The sequence below is a fragment of the Myxocyprinus asiaticus genome, chromosome 39 (genome assembly GCF_019703515.2).
Source record: "Myxocyprinus asiaticus isolate MX2 ecotype Aquarium Trade chromosome 39, UBuf_Myxa_2, whole genome shotgun sequence".
In the NCBI taxonomy this organism is placed as follows: Eukaryota; Metazoa; Chordata; class Actinopteri; order Cypriniformes; family Catostomidae; genus Myxocyprinus; species Myxocyprinus asiaticus.
This window is the reverse complement of record NC_059382.1, coordinates 23,535,647-23,557,453: the sequence shown is the minus strand read 5'-3', so window position 1 is coordinate 23,557,453 and position 21,807 is coordinate 23,535,647. Positions and strand designations below refer to the sequence as shown.

At 36.4% G+C, this 21,807-nt stretch overlaps 1 protein-coding gene across 1 annotated transcript in view; it reads right to left on the bottom strand.

Moving 5' to 3' along the window:
• The window catches only part of phldb1b (pleckstrin homology-like domain, family B, member 1b), a 97,155-nt gene extending 78,405 nt beyond the window's left edge, over nt 1–18,750 (bottom strand). Inside the window, exons 1-4 of the mRNA XM_051679112.1 lie at nt 18,588–18,750; nt 16,402–16,500; nt 15,024–15,147; nt 12,186–12,356 (exon numbers count right to left, since the gene is read on the bottom strand). Of these exons, the coding sequence (XP_051535072.1) occupies nt 12,186–12,356; nt 15,024–15,147; nt 16,402–16,500; nt 18,588–18,623 (430 nt within the window). The 5' untranslated portion in view covers nt 18,624–18,750. The remainder of the gene's footprint in view (nt 1–12,185; nt 12,357–15,023; nt 15,148–16,401; nt 16,501–18,587) is intronic.
• Nucleotides 18,751–21,807: the final 3,057 nt, after the last annotated feature.

The following is a 21,807-nucleotide window of genomic DNA, read 5'->3' as shown; positions in this document are numbered from 1 at the left end:
TTCCCATTTATGTTGGGCACTTATTGGCTGCTTTTCTATATTATTTTGTCCAAGTCATCAATTTCAAAAACGTTTTTTTTTATTACATTTTATTATTGTAATGAAATAAATTAATATGTTGACACAATTATATTTTTGTCTACAAAACTAATTTCAAACATTTAAGCATACGCCTTCAGATCAAAAGATTTTTAAGATCATGAGAAACATTTCAGTCAAGTGTTTCAAAACTTTTGACCAGTAGTGTATATACTTTCACATTCTTCTTCTTATGTTTTTGGCGATTGTATGGACCTAAAGAGCTGAGATGTTCCTCTAAATATATATATATATATATATATATATATATATATATATATATATATATATATATATATATATATATATAAGGTTTTTTTTATTTATTTATTTATTTATTTTTTAGAAGAAGAAGAAGAACATCTCAGCTCTGTAGGTACATACAATCAAATGTGAAAGTGTATATTTATATATATATATATAAAAAAAAGACAAATATTGATCTGTTTCACACCCTCACATATTATATTGCTTCTGAAGATATAGATATAACCGCTGGAGTCTTATGGAATACTTTTATGCTGCCTTTATGTGCTTTTTGGAGCTTCAAAGTTCTGGCCACTGTAAGCCGGGATGCCAAGGTGTTTGCATTCAAAGGACAGAACTCCCCAGGGAGGCAAAGAGCAAATATATAACCTCTGAGAAAATCAGCATAGAAACTTTCTTACAAAGACACCATCTCACACCCAGATGAGCAAGAATCGCCTCATTGTTTAGTTCTCACATCTGTTCTCTCCCCTCCTAACCCCTTCTGTCCCTCTCAGCTCAAAATCACCTTAAAACACACTTAAATCTTGTAGGTAACAAATATCTAATAATATGTCTGGCTATTCATGTTTCATATCATTGAAAAGGTCTCAGTGTGACTGGTATGGTCTCAATTTTGGTGGGTGTGCCTACCTCCTGTATGCAGATTAGGTGTGACCCTAGGACTTCCAAACCTATTCATCCTTAAATTCTTATTGTCATTCAGTCTGGTTGTGGTCTGGTTAATTAAGATACATATTCTGCTGAAGTCAGTCTTATTCTGCGTATTCTGCATGTATTCTGCATCTGCTATCTTAAGATTCATCTTTGAGCATTAGATGTTTTGTATTGATTATTTTTGAATTTATTATGTAATTGGCTTGATACATATTTACCTGACTAATAAATCCTTGTTGACACAAATCTGCGATCAGTGTTAGTACAAACTAAGGGTTCAGCGTTGATAGAGCATCGGGCATGTCTTCTAAGACCTTCTGAAAACTATTCGGCATTAACTAAGTGTACCTAGAATAAATATAATCATTTTTTAGAACAACAAAATGATGTTCGACTCGCCTAAATAATGTTAGTCATTACCTCTGATTACTGTTAACATTATTCCTGCCAAGGGTACATAGGAAACTATGGATACTAATTAAAAGTACTGTCTAGATACGGTAGCATTGGTCAGCCTATCCAGATAGTATTAGTCACTCATTCTGTTTGAGAGTAGTGTTATTTTAATTAAGTGTTTGCAGATCTAGGAGGACTACACAAAACTATTATTCAGATAAAATTATGCAGGGAGCAACTTGTCTGAATAGTATTAGTCGATTACCTCTGGATAATGACCCAAAACTGGACCGTTTGTGGAATGATCACGTATTACCCTGCCGGTACGTAGACTCTACTAACAGGAACCCAAATGAAAGAGTGCAGTGTAAAAGCATAGAATCAACTAGAATAATCAAGAATCCAAATCTAGTTAAGATCTCAACTGATTATCAATAATAATTGGAATCTCAATCTAAATTCGAGGTCTAAAATAATTGTAGTCAGATTGAATTATTAATGAAGTCAGATTCGGTCTTAACTAACTCAAATTGTTATGATGCTACAGCTACACATGCATGAAAAAGATGAACACGCAGATACCTACACCACTTCGCTGGATTCCGCCATTGGGCCAGCGAGGTGGCATTTTTTTCACCACCATTCACTTGCATTGTATGGACCTACAGAGCTGAGATATTCTTCTAAAAATATTTGTTTGTGATCTGCAGAAAAAAGAAAGTCATTCACATCTGGGATAACATGAGGGTGAGTAAATGAAATAATTTTCATTTTTGGGTGAACTATCCATTTAAGAGCCAACTATGGCAAAATTTATTTTATCTGTACATTTACTTAACACTTGCAGGTGTGTAATGTAATTGCTGGTAAACCCTATCAATTTAACACTAAATCTATACTGAATAAATGTACTCTAACTATATTCAGAGAGGCCTGAGCTAATCTAGCCTATCACGTATTTATTCAAGGTAGGCAAAGGTCTCACGGAAAACCTTTCCAGCCTTTGCAGATGTGTGATGAATACAGAGTGCCAGATGCCCTTTTGTTTGGGGCAGAAGGAGGCAGAACATTTGATCACCCCTCAAGTCCTGACAGGACAAGGTCTGATTAGAGCACACAAAGCCAGCACAGAGAACTCTCTGAACCACTGTGTAAACTAAATTGTGTATTTACCTGCTTTTAACACATCAAGCATGTTTTCTTTCATTTTGTCACTAAATAAAGGATCAGGGTTGTAAAGTAGTGGTTGTTATACTAAGAAGACTCTTCTAAAAATTTGCTCTTGTCATGACGTGCTGCTTGCACAATTAGCTAGACAAAAACACAAAGAAATCAAAACAACGAATAAATACACAAAGAAACATACGTAATATTGTTCTGATAAAAGGCCATTCTAAAATGTCATTTATTGAGGTATGTGGTGCACACCACATCAGCTACACTTTGTTCCCTACATATTGTGTTTTGTGACTTGTTGAAATCATATTTCAGTTCCAGATTTTACAGAGAATAATTGCGGCATTATCTGCATCAGCACGAGCTGCTGACCAGCTCGATCATTATTGACAACAGGCAGCACCTTCAAAAAACAAACCCAAATGTAATGGCTTTGAAATGACACCAACTTTATTGCCTTCCTGCTTATCAGAGCCTCTGGTGCTTGTTATGTTGACTTGATTAAGACAATACATCACAACTTGGGGTTGGGGTTTTTCAAAATTCCTTACCCATTTCTGATTATAAAGCTTTCATCTTGTTCTACTCTATGTAACTGATCAGATAGTTTTTCCATTGAAGATAATCAATCCCATAGACTTCCATTTAAATATGTGACTATAACAACTCCTATAGGTTTAAAGCTATGTCCACCATACTCAGCACATATTTTGCATAATATATAATAAAAAATTATCAAGAGAAAAAAAGAGGCCTATAGACATCTAATGACAAAATATTGGAAGTCTGGCATGGAATGTTTGTGATTTCCAATTCCATGTGTTCAATCCATCCATCCATCCATCCATCCATCACAAATCAAATCATATATATATATATATATATATATATATATATATATATATATATATATATATATATATATATATATATATATCAATCACAGTATATACTGTATATTTACACTGGTGGCCAAAAGTTTGGAATAATGTACAGATTTTGCTGTTTCGGAAGGAAATTGGAACTTTAATTCACCAATGTGGCATTCAGCTGATCACAAAGTATAGTCAGGACATTACTGATGAAAAAAACAGCACCATCACTATTTGAAAAAAGTCATTTTTGATCAAATCTAGACAGGCCCCATTTCCTGCAGCCATCACTCCAACACCTTATCCTTGAGTAATCATGCTAAATTGCTAATTTGGTACTAGAAAATCACTTGCTATTTGGTTCGTTAAATGAAGATTAACATTGTGTTTGTTTTTGAGTTGCCACAGTATGCAATAGGCTGGCATGTCTTAAGGTTAATATTAGGTCAAAAATGGCAAAAAAGAAACAGCTTTCACTAGAAACTCGTCAGTCAATCATTGTTTTGAGGAATGAAGGCTATACAATGCTTGAAATTGCCAAAAAAACTGAAGATTTCATTCAAAGGTGTACATTACAGTCTTCAAAGACAATGGACAACTGGCTCTAACAAGGACAGAAAGAGATGTGGAAAGCCAGATGTACAACTAAACAAGAGGAGAAGTACATCAGAGTCTCTAGTTTGAGAAACAGATGCCTCACATGTCCTCAGCTGACAGCTTCATTGAATTCTACCTGTTCAACACCAGTTTCATGTACAACAGTAAAGAGAAGACTCAGGGGTGCAGGCCTTATGGGAAGAATTGCAAAGAAAAAGCCACTTTTGAAACAGAAAATGAAAATGTTAGAGTGGGCAAAGAAACTCCGACATTGGACAACAGATAATTGGAAAAGAGTGTTATGGATCTTAAACCCATTGAGCTTTTGTGGGATCAGCTAGACTGTAAGGTGCATGAGAAGTGCCCGACAAGACAGCCACATCTATGGCAAGTGCTACAGGAAGTGTTAGCGTGAAATGTCACCTGAGTATCTGGACAAACTGACAGCTAGAATGCCAAGGATCTGCAAAGCTGTCATTGCTGCACGTGGAGGATTATTTGATGAGAACATTTTGAAGTAGTTTAAGAAGTTCTGATTTTTTTTTCCAAGTTGTAATAGTAATTTATCACGTTATTAATGTCCTGACTATCCACTGTGATCAGTTGAATGCCACTTTGGTGAATAAAAGTACCAATTTCTTTCCATAAGAGCAAAATCTGTACATTATTCCAAACCTTTGGCTGCCAGTGAATATACTGTATACATATAAAACACCTCCTCAAAAAATCCAACCCAAATGTACTGGCTTTGAAATGACATGGTATACATACATCATGTTGGGTTATACTGTGAGCATTCTTTCAGTGGATCATTTAACAGAAAGCCTTACTTCCTATTTTGCAGGTAACATTTTGAGATCAAAGTTAATATCATTGTTTATGCATGGCATAAAGTGGAAAGGCCTAAACCAATGTTTAACAGTCCTGGCCTGCAGGAAATGATTGATAGACTAATACCAACTGTGCAACAAGAAGTTAGACATTCCCATGGAGTGATGATGTGATGCTAAGAACATTAATATTACCCAAGTTAATGTGAGACTTGCATGCACACTAAAATATATCTTGCGGGAAATTACATATCTGCGCTGTGCCACATAAAATTCCTCTAAACACATTTTTATTCTTTACTTTGGCCACTATAGTCCCTCAAAGGTTGATAGATTTACCCGCAATGCTCAGTAAAGAGTCTGGAAGTAGATTTATGAGGTGAAGCAATGGAAGGTAATGTAGTGCCATGGACAACACTACGGGACATAAGATAAAATATATAAGCCATTATCCACACCTGCTGAGATGGGTATCTATCTACGCTCTTGCCATCATGCAGTTTAGATGTGCTGTCTGCTTTTTATGTATGCCGCCTCTTAACAATATTCCAAGAAACCTATACTTTACTTTAAAAGTGTTTATGCTAAAAGAAGGTTTGACACTATTTCAGCCCCATGTAACAATCCCCATCTAAGCAGGTATGGATTTGTGATCATGGTGCTTTCACTGAGGTCCTCTTATCCATAAAAGCACACTCAATAGGCTATTCTGTCTAAAACTACCTCTTGAAGATTTATATTTCACAAACCACTAGCCACTTTATTGGTTAATTTTAATGGAGTCTCCCCAAAGCCAAATTTTTCAAGGGAGCAGAACCCTAAGAATTTCATTGATTTGCATTCATTTCATTCAGAATTTTATCATGACATTTTTTAGTATAATGAATTTTTAAAGGCATAGTTCACCCTAAAAATAAAAATTCCTGAAAAATCTTTTACTCATTCTGCCTAACATCTCCATTTGTGTTCCACGGGAGAAAGAACATCATACAGATTTGAAACAACAAGAGGGTGATTAAATGATGACAGAATTTTCATTTTTGGGTGAACTATCCCTTTAAGGAATCATGAACAGACAATATTTTTATTTCTATGTAAATAATTGTTTAGCAATAACAGTCAATATCGCTAGTTCAACACCACTGCTGCACATCTGGAGCAACGTTTGAATTTACAAATATTACACAAAAGGTGTATTATGATAACTGTAATAATGATGACTATTTATTTATTTTCCATTTCTGTTGAAATTAGTCAAACACATTTACACAACTGTGTTGCACCCTAGCTCTGACAAGCAACAACACTAAATAACCTCTCCATGTCATAGACAACATCCCCAGCAAACCAAGACTAAGAGCCATATTGTAATCAAATTCATGAGGCCATTTGCGAGAAGATAGGCCTCACTTGTGAATGAAAAAGTGTGGAGAGAGAGGCGCGTGTATCTGGAGAGGAAAGTGGCTGTTCCACATGCACAGCACGTCTCCACAACATTAATCAGAGAGATTGATTCCCCCACCGCTCTCAGATGAACCATTTCTTTAACAGCCATAACTGCACTTTGAGAAGGCAAACTCATTAAAGAAAGTGCATGTGTACTTGTGCAAATATACTTCAGGTCAAAATCACCTGGCAACTAGCAAATTAAAGGGATAGTTCACCCAAAAATGGAAATTCTCTCATCATTTACACACCCTCATGCCATCCCAAATGTGTATGACTTTCTTTCGCTGCACACAAACGAAGATTTTTAGAAGAATATCTCAACTCTGTAGGTCCATACAATGCCTAAGCGAATGGTGGAATGAAACACTTTCTTATGAAGTGTTACATTCATACGAGCAGACAGAGAAGTAAGTTTGAAGTAAGTTTGGAGCACCAGAAGTAGAAATAAACCTTGTGTAAATTATCAGCTTTATGCTAAGCTAAAATGCTATTTCTAGCCATTTTACATGCACGCTACCAGGCACGATCATATTTTTTTATCAAGAAAATTCACGTTGAATCATAATTTCTTTTTTTCTAGTAAGACCTTTGATATTAGGGCAAAAATCTTATTCTTGATAGTAATTTTTTTATTGTTTTCCTGTAAAAATATCTAAAAATCCTTAAAACAAGATCAATTTGATTTATCTTGTTTTAGAAACATCACTGCATAAGATATTTAGGTTTTTCAGAGAAAGTATTTTTAACATGTGTATTTTGTCTTACTGTACTGGCAGAGTTTTTATAGTCAAAACAAGTGAAAAAATCTACCAGTGCTGAAGAAGTAATCCAAAGTATTTAGAATACGTCACTGACCTTGAGTAATCTAACGGAATATGTTACAAATTATATTTTACAGCATGTATTCTGTAATCTGTAGTGGAATACATTTCAAAAGTAACCCTCCCAACCCTGTATGTATGTATATATATATATATATATATATATATATATATATATATATATATATATATATATATATATATTTACAGTGGCGAATTCTCAGGGCCAGCAAAGCCTTCTCTGCTGGCCTATCATGCCAAATAAAGAAATATTTTTCATCCTTTCATTCTCAATCACCTTTTTGCCTATGTATTTTTAACTGCTTTCCACTCTTAATTAATCTACAAACAAATAGAGAAAATTAAAAAGTTTATCCAGTCAGAATTTATTCCTTGATGCTTACAAGCAAAGTGTGACAATTGTATCACAAATCGCATTCCCAAAGCCGAAGCAGCGTGTGAGTCTGAGCTCCACCCCATCAGGCCTTCAGAATTTCTACAGAATCCCTCAAAAGTGCAAATGAATGGGCAACTAAAGTCAGATTGTCAGATTCTTCAGCCAATCAGATTGATTTATTTGTTCTTGGTGGGTGTGATCTTTAGGATATGTCCCGGTGGAGGCATTCTAGCTGGCCTTGAGTGACACAATCATGCTTTAAGTGATGTACTTAATTCAAGAGCGAAGAGCACGAGATCTTGCTGACAAGTCGGCTGTCACTGCCACATCACCATTGAGAAAGAGATCCTTATGGATTTAAAAACACGAGATGTTCTGCATGACCGTGTGATTGCTTAATTTATTAAACAGGAAAGGAGGACTGATTTTCACTTCAAGTAAATTGGTAAGTGCTTTTTGCATTGTTATAGTAACATCAGGAGTTTTCTAAGTGTAAATTAGGTTGCTGGAGCATTCAGTGTCAGATCAAGTTTTGAAAAGTAGTGCTGCGTTCCAATCAACTCGGAAAGTCGGATTTTACAACTTACTACCAGGAAAAGTGCAATGGAATGCATCTTGAAGTCAGAATTACAACTTGTAGGATCGTGCAGAAATTCTCAACTCGACTTCGCTGAGATGCAGGGGCATGATGTCACACAAACATGTTGACACTCAGGGAGATATACAAAGTAAGTGATTAACATTCACTTTATTAAGTAATATCGATAAAGGAGTTTGTTTCCACATTACATGATATTAAAGCTTGTTTAACCAACGCCTGCAGAAACAGGTGTATAAAACATTATAATCTCTTTTGATAACCGTACACCTGTATCACAATGCTAGCGCTGCAGCATTGTTTATCAGTTGGGTTGCTAGGAGACATCTCTAATGAGAGTCAAACCCCTGCTAAGCTAACGGAAGCGCTGCAGTTCTGAATATCGGGGAATGGAATGCATTTATGGTCGGAGATATCAAGTAGGAATATCCCACATCCAACTTGAATGTAACGCAGCATAACCGTTAACCATGACGAAATGAAATTTATTGCAAGCAACATTTAAATCGCAAATATTATTAGATCAATTTATCCAGGTATTATAGACCTCCTTGGTAGATTCATATGAAAAATTATGATTTTTGAATGTCTGTTCGGGAGACGTTCATTTCACAAACAGTCCTGCTGCAGTTAAAATTAGGCTTGCTTGAGCATTAAGTGTCGTTTCAAGTTCTGGCTTTCTTGCGTGGACGTGTTTTCAAAATATAAATTGGTATTATTATTTAGCTGCGACATAATGTATGAAGCCCAAAGGCATAGGGTGTCTTATTCATTGTGAAACTGTGTTTTCTTAATGGCATGAATCACACTGAAGGCCTAGACTTTAAATGCACGGCCTGCCACTGTATATATATATATATATATATATATATATATATATATATATATACACAAACACACATGCACACACACACATATATACTGTATAATGCATACATATACATACATATACATACACACACACACACACACACACACAAATAGTTCAAAATATGTTCAATATTAGCTGTTTAAAGGCTAGTGTTAAAATTTCTACTAAAATAGACATCAATGACACAAGGATACAGCAAAGTGTAGAGCAAATTGGATGAAATGGGCTGGAAATAAGAGTTATAATGTTTGGCCATTTTCAACAGAATTATTCATGCCAGTTATTATCCAAATCGCAGATAACAAAGCAGAACAGATCTGCCTCATATAATCTTAGTAAAAAGAACAGCACTGGACCTGTGTCAAACCCCTTGCAATAAATCATTACATTACTATTTAGATCTCAATATAGTTGGCAAACATGGAGTATGGTGAGTCATAGGTCCCAAACCATTCCAACAGAAAACAAGAGGGATGTGAAGAGGAGACAGAATATGTCAAGACAACGGGATGCCAAAAAGAGTGCACAGCGGTTGCCATGGTATCAAGTTGTACAGCTTCTGGAAAGATCAAAGGATAAAGCAAACTACTAATTAATTCTAACCTTCACCCAATTCCACACATACCAGAAAGCATGTGGTCTTTTAGCCATAAGTGATGCAGCGTATTTTGCCAACATTTCAGCTAAAGTGATGTTTAGATTTCTAAAAAAAAAAAAATGTAATAAATGAAATCTGAAAGGCAAAATAGTTTGTCACTTTTTATGATCACAATGTGTTTAATATATTTTGAGTGTATGTGAAAATGTGTTACAAGTGCATGCAAATAATGATTCTGCATGCAGAACATGCATGATATCAACCGAGTTAGAATGCAACAAAGTTCTCAAAGTTCTAACTCATATATCCATTTTAGAAATGCACAAACCTCTTAAATGGTGGCCGTCACTTGAGAAGATGGTTCTAAATTCAGTTTGGATGTGACCTTAACCTACGCATACTGTATACTACACCAGGTTAAGTATGCACATGGTTACAGGGGTACTTAAAGTAGAATAAGGAAAAATACCCTTATCTCTCTTTCGTCTATTCCAGCAATGGTTGTCAGTACACGTCCTGACAAATAAAAGCACTGTGTGGTTAGTCAGACTGAGCAAACAGTGTGTGGGGAATGAAGAAGGGCTGCATAGAAACAGGATTAGCAGCACTCTTGGGTCACACTGACCAGGAATAGAAGTGTAACATTATACGCACACCCATGCCCCTGACAACATGGAAGCTAAAATAAAGGTTTATTACAAATTATTCTTCCTCTGCCTACACATGTACTGATAACATCATATTGAATCTAATGTAGCCTATATCTTGTCTCTACTATAGAGTTTTGCATTTTTGTACCTTAACATTCTTTATATATGTAATGCAGATTTTGATTAATGTTTTGATCGTTAGAACTGCAGTCTAATACACCTACATAAAGTAAAATTATGTTATTTTGTAACCCTGATATAAAAGTTAGCTTTCATAATAAATGGTATGAGCCTACTTGATAATTGTTGTCTGCAGTAGTGTTGCAATAGTGATTAGCATTTTGGTCGTTAGAATTGCAATCTAATACATCAACGTTATATAATATTATAAGTTATTTTTATAACCCTGATACAAATGTTAGCTTTCATAGTAAATGGTATGAGCTTATTTGAGAAATATTGTCTGCAATAGTGTTTGCTTTAAACGCCTGTTTAGAATATCCGCACCAGTACTCTAGCATTTCAAATAAATTTATAATTTTAACTTTTAAAATTTGAATTTGAAAACCGCATGACGTTTTATTATTACGCACTATGCTGAAAGTTTGTGTTAATTTGAAGGACTTAAGTGACCGTTCACACCGAACGCATACAGTCAGTTCGCGCTGTTTTTAAAGTGTTTTCCTATATACATATGCACTAGAAGGACTTATTTGACCGTTGTGCCGCGTTTTTAGACAAAGTATCAATTTAAAATCGCCTATTTGAAGCATGTGTTTGTCACGTGTTCGGTGTGAACGGCCCCTTGCGTGATGATGAGACTGACAAAAATAAACTGCTTAGCCCGAGCTATAATAAAACTACGTAATTTCTTTAAATATCAACAAAAGTTTGCAAAAACGATTAACGATTCCATCCTCGCACACTTACTTTTAAATTCAAACGGTCAACTTTCCCGTCCCTTTCAGGTAATATTGTAACTGTCCCTTTAAATATCAAAGCACGTATTTTTACATTGGAGAATTACAGCTGAGGCGAGCGGAGACCTACAGAACTTTCTTTGTCCCGGTAAATCCTTTGTCCATTAAGTGTCCGTCAATTATTCCACATGCGTTATCGAATTTCTTTATCGGAAACTTTAAAAAAGTACAATGGGTGTCCACTGTGCGTAGTGAAGAAGATTCCACTATTAGCGACTACCAGTCATAGAAGTGTAATCCATTAAAGGGCAACCCAGAGGTGCTGTATTGTATCCGGGCATTTCGTAAGTATTAAGATTGAACCCCAGCACGCTTTAGCGATGGGTGGTAAAGTTGAACAGCTGTCTCCCAATCAGCGGTGCATAGATAAGGGATGGGGAGGAGGAGGTGTAATTGCTCACCCCTGAGTCAGAGCTTCCCATCTCTGCATGTCAGGGGGGCGTCTATTCTATTACATTTAAGATCCCTTCCACAGGTTATTGCTGTGTAAGGATTGTTACTATAAAAATAAGACATTATTCTGGTCATTATACTGAATCTGTTTGAGAAAGTGCATTCAACAACAGTGAAACACAAGAAGTTCATACAATGAAGTTACACCAAACACACCCCTTCCCCCAACTTGTTTTGTCAAATTGTTCCCTCAGACAAAAGACAGAGGAGGAGCAGACTCCTATTTGGCATGGGTGAATTGATTCCTTTTCATAGAAATGGCAAAGAGATTTTACACTTAAGAATCATGCTTGAATTCTGGTTGATGTTGATGCTGATTGAATGCACTATTATTTGATTAAAATCGTTCAGTCCACTGTGAACCATAAAAAGCCGAGTGAAGAAGAGAGGATGAGAAGGCCTAAATGATTTAAGAATTGTGAATGAATAAAAACTGCAATAGGAACAACTCTTAGAACGTTGCTCAGTTAATACATTTGGTATGAGGTTCTGTACCTTGAGACAAGCGAACAGGCTTGGCGATTGGTAGTCCATCCATGCTACACTTGTTTCCACAGGGGTGCAGAGTGATGACTCCAGCCTTGTTTTCGATAAAGCAATGTTGAGCTGCAATCCCCGGGCCCTGGATGTTGATGTCCATGGCTCCATGACCCAGAGTGGTCTTGCCTAGACAAACAACCCCCACAGGATGTTGATTTCAAAGATTATTTGCTAACACAACACATCCCATGTGAAGTTTCTGGTTGAACATTTCTTTTTTGTTTTTGTTTTTGTTTTGTTTTTAAAAAAGAAGAAAAAAAAGCTGTATAGCTTTAGATAACTTTACAAGAACATTAGCAGGTATCATCTTTCATTTTCCATTGTATCCCACACCTTTTAATGTTAAAAATAGAGATACTACACTGAAACGTAATCATTGGTAAACCTAATTGGTGTGCTTTTTGTCTCAGTGAGTAAAATCACATTCCTGAGCCTCGTCTGTTATCAGGAACAAGATGAAAGCTTGAGCCTTGAAAGTTCCTGAGTCTCATCATGAGCAAGTATAAGTGCAAGTAACACCAATACGGCAACACAGTCACTAATGTAAATTGATAAATATGTACTCAAAAATTATTTTCCAGTGCCCTATTTATCATAAAGTAATTTCTTAAAGCATGCAAGAGCATTCCATATGTCTATGAAGAATTCCAGGCAGATAGTAAATGGCTGGTCAGTATCAGGGAAAGTAGGTACTGGTGGGAGGTTGGTGGAGGAGGGGGATTTCTAATTAAGACAGGGTGTCTTTAAAGACCCCATGCTGCCTCAGGGTTGGATGATTAGCTTTTCACACACAAGGCAGGGGATCTGAGCATATGTGTATTCTTGAATTATAAAGGTTTGTGTTTCTTCTCACACAATAGATTGCAACAGTGTCCGTCCACTTTTTTAGCCGTCTTGGTTCCGGCAGTATTTAAACCATTTATTTCTTCCATAGGGATTTCATTAAGTCTTACATAAAATAGTTCTAAGCCATGAACCAAATCAGCCAGCAACGAGGTGAATCACACCATTACAAACTTTGATTTGAAACAAATGAGTATTTGAAAATTGGACAAAAAAAGACAAAGGTACAAGACTGTGTACTTAACGTCTTCAATGAGGGAATTAACTTAAATCCCACCAAGCATTGCAAATGAAGTAATCGATGGAAAAAATATAAAACTATTGATTTAAGGTTGTTGATTATAAGTATAGACACAATATATTTTGATTTAATTGCAAAATATTTAAATATATACAAATATACACTGGTGGCCGAAAGTTTGGAATAATGTACAGATTTTGCTCTCATTGAAAGAAATTGGTACGTTTATTCACCAAAGTGGCATTCAGCTGATCACAATGTATAGTCAGGACATTAATAATGTGAAAAATTACTATTGCAATTTGAATTTTTTTTTTCAGAACTTCTTAAACTATTTCAAAGAGTTCTCATCAAAAAATCCTACACGTGCATCATTGACAGCTTTGCAGATCCTTGGCAGCTGTCAGTTTGTCCATATACTCTGACATTTCACCCCACGCTTCCTGTAGCACTTGCCATAGATGTGGCTGTCTTGTTGGGCACTTCTCACGCACCTTACAGTCTAGCTGATCCCACAAAAGCTCAATGGGGTTAAGCTCAATGTCAGCTGAGGACATGTGAGGTGTCTATTTCTCAAACTAGAGACTCTGATGTACTTATCCTCTTGTTTAGTTGTACATCTGGCCTTCCACATCTCTTTCTGTCCTTGTTAGAGCCAGTTGTCCTTTGTCTTTGAAGGCTGTAGTGTACACCTTTGTATGAAATCTTCTATTTTTTGGCAATTTCAAGCATTGGATAGCCTTCATTCCTTAAAACAATGATTGACTGATGAGTTTCTAGAGAAAGCTGTTTCTTTTTTGCCATTTATGACCTAATATTGACTTTAAGATATGCCAGTCTATTGCATACTGTGGCAACTCAAAAACAAAGACAATGTTAAGCTTCATTTAACAAACCAAATGGCTTTCAACTGTGTTTGATATAATGGCAAATGATTTTCTAGTACCAAATTAGCAATTTAGCATGATTACTCAAGGATAAGGTGTTATAGTGATGGCTGCTGGATATGGGGCCTGTCTAGATTTAATCAATAATGACTTTTTTCAAATAGTGATGGTGCTGTTTTTTTACATCAGTAATGTTCTGACTATACTTTGTGATCAGTTGAATGCCACATTGGTGAAATAAAGTACCAGTTTCCTTCCGAAACAGCAAAATCTGTACATTATTCCAAACTTCTGGCCGCCAGTGTATAAGTAGTTTGAGAGTGTAGGGAGACCGAGTCGATTGTGTCATTCTTAGTGCTGGGCTCTTTTGGCACGCTTTGTTCACTGCGATTCTCTGATTGGTAGATCTTTGCCCTTCAGGATCATGGGTAATATTGTTCTTTACCAGAAATGCCACTATTAAACATGTTTTTTGTTGTTGTTGTTTTTTAAAGTGAAGATGAAATAATGCAAACTGATGACTTCAATAGAAGCATATATGATCAATTAACCTAAAAGCTCATGATATGTCTGTCTTTAAAGGTTTATAAGTTATTGTTAAAAATCTATCCCCCATGGAGAAAATTGATGAGATTTATACCTCAGAATACAGACTGTTGTGCTTTATTAGCTCATATTTTGATTGCGGTCTACTGTATTTCCACCATTTGTAAAGATAGTAATGGAGATTTACAGAGATTGTAAAATACATTGATGGTAAATCTTCAAAGGCCATTGACTTCAAAGTTCTTCATGGGATAGTCCACTGTATCAGTATCTTACCTTCAGGCAGGGGCAAGAGGGTGATGGCCGTGCTAAGGCGGCCACTTCCTAGACTGACCAAATGTGGGCGCTCTGCTTGGACCTTCAGCCCTTTCCCAGTCTCAATCAAGTCCAATGGAGTGCTCTAAGAAAGCAAAGTGTACCTCTTAAATGTCATTGTCTGATCTGAGAACCATTGCTTTTTTACACTTAACAATTGCTGTTTAGATGCATTATGGATATAATGAGTTGGCACATACATCAGATAAAATTGGTTACAATTATTTAGCATTACATTGCTAATGAGATGTTCCAAATTATTGACCTATCTGAACTCCAGGCAAGTGGTTGTGTGTTTATCTTACTCTACCCTAGTGAGGATAGTGCCTTCCCTCAGTTACATCTTGAGAGTAGACCTCAGTGGAAACTTGAGAGCTCAGTAAGGGGCGGTTGTCATGGTAACAGTGTGAACTGGTAATGACTGGGAGGGGAAGACTGTACACTCTAATTCTGCTATTATGCAATGACATCATCTTCTCAAATCGAAATTAGCAGAATCCATCAACTTATTTTGATGGCAAATTCTGCTTAAGGCACAATCATGATGATATTGTAAATTTGCACTGGATATCATTTTGAATAGGCATTATTTTATTTAAAAAATATATTATTTTTCATTTGCAGCTGCTTTCCAGATAATTGTTGAGCACCCCACCTTTCCAAATATCATATTATCTCCTCAGGGCTGTGGTATATGATTGGGTTTAGGATACTCCTGACAGCTTAAACAAGATTAGCAGGATGTAATTAGTCTAATCGGTTGAGGCAGAACTTATAGGATCTGAGTGAGAGATGATCATTGTGTTGTAAAAAGAACATCAGCTTGTCTGTCATAGATTAGGCCATTACAACAGGGAGAAATCCACTAGATGTTGCAGCCATTTTGGAGCAGGAGGTGATGATAGATATTATGCCCCTAAGGGTTTGTTTCACACTTTGCCTATCACCTTGCATCAAAAACCTCTGTCTGCCAGACAAAAGCTCTCTCACTGAATGTAAGGTGTCCCTATTATATTAGACTGTACCATCTTACTGTCATAAAAACTGTAAAGCACTCTCCCTATCTCCTTCAAAATACAAACATCATTTTTGGGGCATTAAAGTCTCTGACTACTTGGTAGGATTTAAAAAAAAACCAATATAAACACCTACTCAGTAAACAGTTAATAGAAAAAAAGAGTTATTGTAACAAATCAGTATCATGAAACAATTGCAAGAGACTTTTTGTTTAACATGGATGACACCAGTGAATGGTACATCACTTTTAGAGATACCAAGTCACTAAAACCACAATGTATTAGATTTCACATAGTGGTATATAAAGTTTGTTTGATCTCACCTGCAGAAACTGATGAGACTGATGGCCACCGGGAAGATTTCGGTTCAAACTATCCATAACCAACGCGTTGTCACTTACTCGATCTGACACATGAGGGTCCTTAGAAGACAAAATTTTTTTTTGAGAAAATCTTGTTAATCTTATAAACTGACAAAGCTTTGAAAATATACAGTCATCCCAAAAATGTATGGAAATCATCTGATATTTCACAAAATATCTAAAATAAGTCATCTGCAAACAGAAAATGATGGACCTTTTTTTTTTCAGAACTTATTAATTTTTTATTTTTTATTTTTTTTACCATTTTTGCAATTGCTTTTATCTAACTCTTTCAATTAGAAGAGAAATTCAACATGTACCAAATGTTCCGGTAACTTGATGTCGACTCTGCCGAGTTACTGACAAGTGGCATCTCCCATCAGACAGATTTGCATAAATTCTAATCTGTTCATCTTTTCCTGTGGAGCTACTCTAAGCGTGTTGCATGAGCAACCTCCAAGATTTGGGTTCTGGTCCCATGGAAACCAGGAAGTAATTGCATTCATATAAACAGTGGTGAATGCAATTCTGGGGTTGCATTTTTAATCTAACATTACATTTTTACTCCACTGTGAGGTGGGTTAGGGTCTTGATTTGGGAGTAGGATGTATGGTTAATAAAATATGCATTCCTGTTGACTGTATTATATAATTTACAACTAAAAACAACTCGCTTTACAGCTCACTTTTGGCGCCACTCTGTGGACATTACACCCAGTAACTGGAGCTCACACATGTCCATACGTTCAGCAACACTACAAGCTTCTGCCACTGGGCAGTAATTCAAATTTTGTTAAGCACAGACTGATTTATGCTGAAGAACTTTCAACCTACTGTAACCGAATTCAGAGAATCCACAGGTGTATTACATCACATTATCTATGGACATGTTCCACTAATTTTAACAACCAGAAAGTGTCAAAATTGCTACTTTTTTAACAGTATATCTATTGTTTATTTGTCGATAGTTTAAAACTTAAGCTTATTTTTGTAAAATGTTTTGCTTGAAAAGTGTGTTTGTGCTATCTTTCTTTAAAATAAATGCCACGATACTGTTATTAAATGCCATGACATACATTTTTAAGTGTAACTTAAAAGTGTAGATTTTCTATGACTAGTGTCCTGTTAAGTGCAGAAAGCAACTAAGCCACTCAAATATCTATACACAATAGCGCAAGTTGGAGACTGTGATGAGGAGGAGGGCATGGCCAGGCCGTGCATGGCCGGCGCTGAATCAGCTGATCAGCAGGAGAGCGAGATAAAGGGGAGCTGGAGGCGCCAGTTCGAGAGAGAGAGAGACACACGCGGCCACGTTGCATGTGTGTCTGTGTTTGTTTTAAGTTAAGTTTGACATTAAAACTTTATTTAGTGTTCATCCAGTTCCCGCCTCCTCCTTGCCCATCTTTGAACTGTTACAGAGACCTTCAGCCTCTGGCATTCCCCGTCTGCATCCTCAGCTGACTGCCCTGATTAATAGAGTCTGTACTCACAGAAATGGCATTTGCAAACAGATAACAGAGATTTACCCTACTGGCAAAACGCCCTAAATCAAGCTGACTCTTATACCAGGCATAAGCTGCTCTCACCTCTGAGACCTGACACATACACACACACAGACCTTCCTGCCCAGACATTCCTCTGTTCTTGCTCACTGTCCTGTCTTTGTCTTTAACATGTATACAATCTGGCTATATCTGTGTACGTTTACCAGTAGGCTGTATACTGTATAATCACATGCAGAATTTTGTGATGTTGAACTTTTACACATAATCAGATATAATTACTGTAATAACTCTTGTTAAATTTGATGATAGTACATTTGTTGTGTTGTGAGATACAAAAACACTTTGATTTTATTTTTAGAGGTTTGAGAATTTAAATACCTCTGCAGTAATCAGGTATTGAATCAACTTTTAAACAAATTCCACCAGTCATTTGCTTGTTTTACTATCTCTTAACCTGAACAAAAAGGTCCTTGCATTAAAAAAAGAAGCAATAGATGATAGATAGATAGAGATAGATAGATAGATAGATAGATAGATATGAACAATCAGCAGAAAGAGCATGTATCAACCAAGAAAGTTGAAAATAGAAATAAATGGTATGCAATGTTTAAGATATAAAACATAGATAAATTAAAAAAATTACCTTTTGCCAGTTGCCCAACAAACACAATGCCTCCATTTCTAAGCACGGAATAGAGGTGATATCTAAGTTTTACTGTATCAAAGTCCCTGATGTTAAAGGAAATGAGTTATTTTCTGTCTCTCCTCAATAGCCCCTCTACGTCTTTATTTTGAGCAGAAAGTATACCTGCTCCTATTCAAAAAAGCACAGACCTGTCTGTACATGCTGCTTTGAGCTAAGTCCTGCATTCCTGCCTGTTAGCTAAAGCCCTGATAACAGATGTTGGAGCGCTGATCAATAAAGGATAGAGCTCCATAAAATATAAAAGAAAGACTGGGAATTACCATACAGTGAAAGAGTTTAACAAGTTGACGCTAAGACAACTCAAACACTATTGAGTAATTATGGAACTGTATTTGGGTCATCTGGGATGCATACAAAGAAATGACTATGATATGCAGACAGACAGAAGATCTGACAGATTGGGTTTTGGTTTGATCAGACTCCAAAACTCTGTTATTTCCACATGCCCCTAAACTCATCAAAGCCCAGTTTGCAGGATATAATAGGCAATGAGTCACATCTCCCTACTAGTGTCTTTACACTGAGCTTGATTCAGCAGTTTGATTCAGCTCCAAATTACATGCACACAAACAAAAACTTGCATTTTGTCAGATGCAAAAACTTGAAGAACAGCATATTTTTCCATTAAAAGCATAATGGCTAGTATTGTTTGCTCTACAACATGAGCTAACGTCCCCTCACACATGTGGGAGCCTTTTCATTGTGGATGTGGAGCCCTGCACCATCCTTCAAGAGCGCAATGGAAAAAGATGGAGAGATGTGGTTGGTCGAAGGTATGTAGGTCTGGGCATGAGAGCTGCTCAATCCTTCCAAACTGCAGCCCACATCAAACTGAGTAAACAATTAAATCATATGTTTAGATCCATGGAGATCTAAAGTGTTTATGGCAAAGTGAGAACTTTTTTAATGCCAGACATTGCAAGGTCGGCTTGCCTTCTTAATGCTTAAAGAGATAGTTCACACAAAAATGAAAATTCTGTCATCATTTACTTACACTTATGTCATTCCAAATATGTATAACTTTCTTCCATCCATGAAACATAAATGGAGTTATCTAGCAGAATGTACAAGCAACTCTTTTCCACACAATGAAAGTGTAGACTGATCACACTGTGAATTTGGCAACAGTAGGTCAGAAATTCTGTTCCTGAAATCAGTCTGTGCTTACCAAAATTTGAAAAGTTGAAAACATTTTAACTGATGCAAAATGTCTGACGGTAGATGGAAAGTGACTGGAAAGTGAATGGTGACAATGGCATTCAAGCAAGATTTTCAAAGCAATATCTTAATAAATAACAATTCAGTCTGTTCCTCAACCAAAGTTATCTTATGACTTGAGAAGATGGGAATATTGCATATGACCCTGATCTACTTTTATGGTGATTTTTTGTCTTGTCCCCATCCACTTTTACTGAATTGAAAAAAGCAGCTGTGACATTCCGCAAAAATTCTTCTATTGTGTTCCACGGAAAAAAGAATGTCATAAAGGTTTGGAATGACATAAAGGTGAGTTAATAATTACAGAATTTTCTTTCTTTTTTTTTTCTTTTTTTTTTCTTTTTGCAGGGGTGGGGGGTGATCTGTCCCTTTAAGTGTAGAGTTTAGAGAGGAGATTTTGATCAGCTTGAAAGGTGGATGACACAAGAGTCAGCTCTTCAACACTGCTGTACTGTGGGCTGGAAGGAGGACACGGCAGATACATCTCTGGATGGAAAGATAAGATGGTTATGTTTGGAATGTGTGTTTCACCACACAAAACTCCTTATGTGATCTAGTCATGCATATTTTGCTGGAACACATTAAAGGATTTTCTCATGAGATCCTTTTCTGTATACTCAAGAAATGCTGAAAGAGAAGAAAATTCGAATTAGTTCATAACCGAGTACGGAAATGTGGTAAAGACATTCTGAGTGAGATCTGGCTGTTGTAGGCTAATAGCAGCTTTCTAGTTGAGGTGCTGTGGATTATTCATTAGTGGAATTTCAGTTCAGTTTGGATGTACAGGGAGAGAAGGAGACAGGGGAGAGGACGAGTTTTCCTCTATAACTGGTTATCTTCTTTTGCCAGCTGCCTGCTCAGAGACCTCCACCTGGTGGTGAGCACCCAACTGTAATCCTCTTTCCATAACACACACATATACAAACCTGCTCAATGAGGGTCCAATAATATGGACCTTTGTATGACAGCTCAAGCAGGCTTCACCGATTTACACAAAGTTATTATATTACAAATAAATATTTGGCCCTACATTTATATTTATTTTTGTTTTCATTTACTTCAACATTTCTTTATATTTACTTTCTACAATAAATAGTTCACCTCAAAATGTTTATAAATGTGCCTTTTGAAAATAATAACTGAAAAACAGTTTCATATACAGTAGCGTGGAGGGATAATAGGCTTCACTCTATTCTTATCAGCTGTTAGTCTTCGCTGAACTCAAACAGATTGCACAACATCTGGGATCACAATCCCTAAGGTCTTTGTTTCATTTCCAGAGATGCCCAACTTCAGAGAACAATACTGAAGAAAACAACACACATGTGCTAGATGATTCCCTGCAGCAGGCACCATGTGCACTGCAGCATACGGACACATATCTAGACAGGAAACTGAGGGGCAGATTGGAAATCCTGCCATTTCTGTGAGTGTATGATTATGGGCACTGTCAAACAGTGATGGATGTGGCAGACTAAATAGTTTCTTCCATTTTTAGAATTCGCCACAAAAATGTTACAACAGAGGAATTTAAAAAGTGACCAGGTTCGGGAATATGACTAAGAATAGAATCATGTGGGCAGCAATTATCCAAACTCATTGTAATTAAGACTTTAAAATTATGTAACATTTCTTTTCCAGAAGCCTAAACACACTAATTCAATTTGAAAAGTAAGCAAACTTTTTTATATGCAGAAATATTTAAAGGGGATCAAATAACACCTCTTAATGATCCTTCTTCCCTATTTCTATAGGCTATTGACTGCTTATGACAGGGGTCGGCAACCTATGGCACGTGTGCCAGCAGTGGCATGCGGAGGGGTATTCACTGGCATGCCAGCAACGGCGAGAGAGGAATAGACTATTTTATTCATATGAAATTCAGCACCTGCATTCTAATCTACATCTTGATGTAATCCTTCCTCATGATCACGCAGCA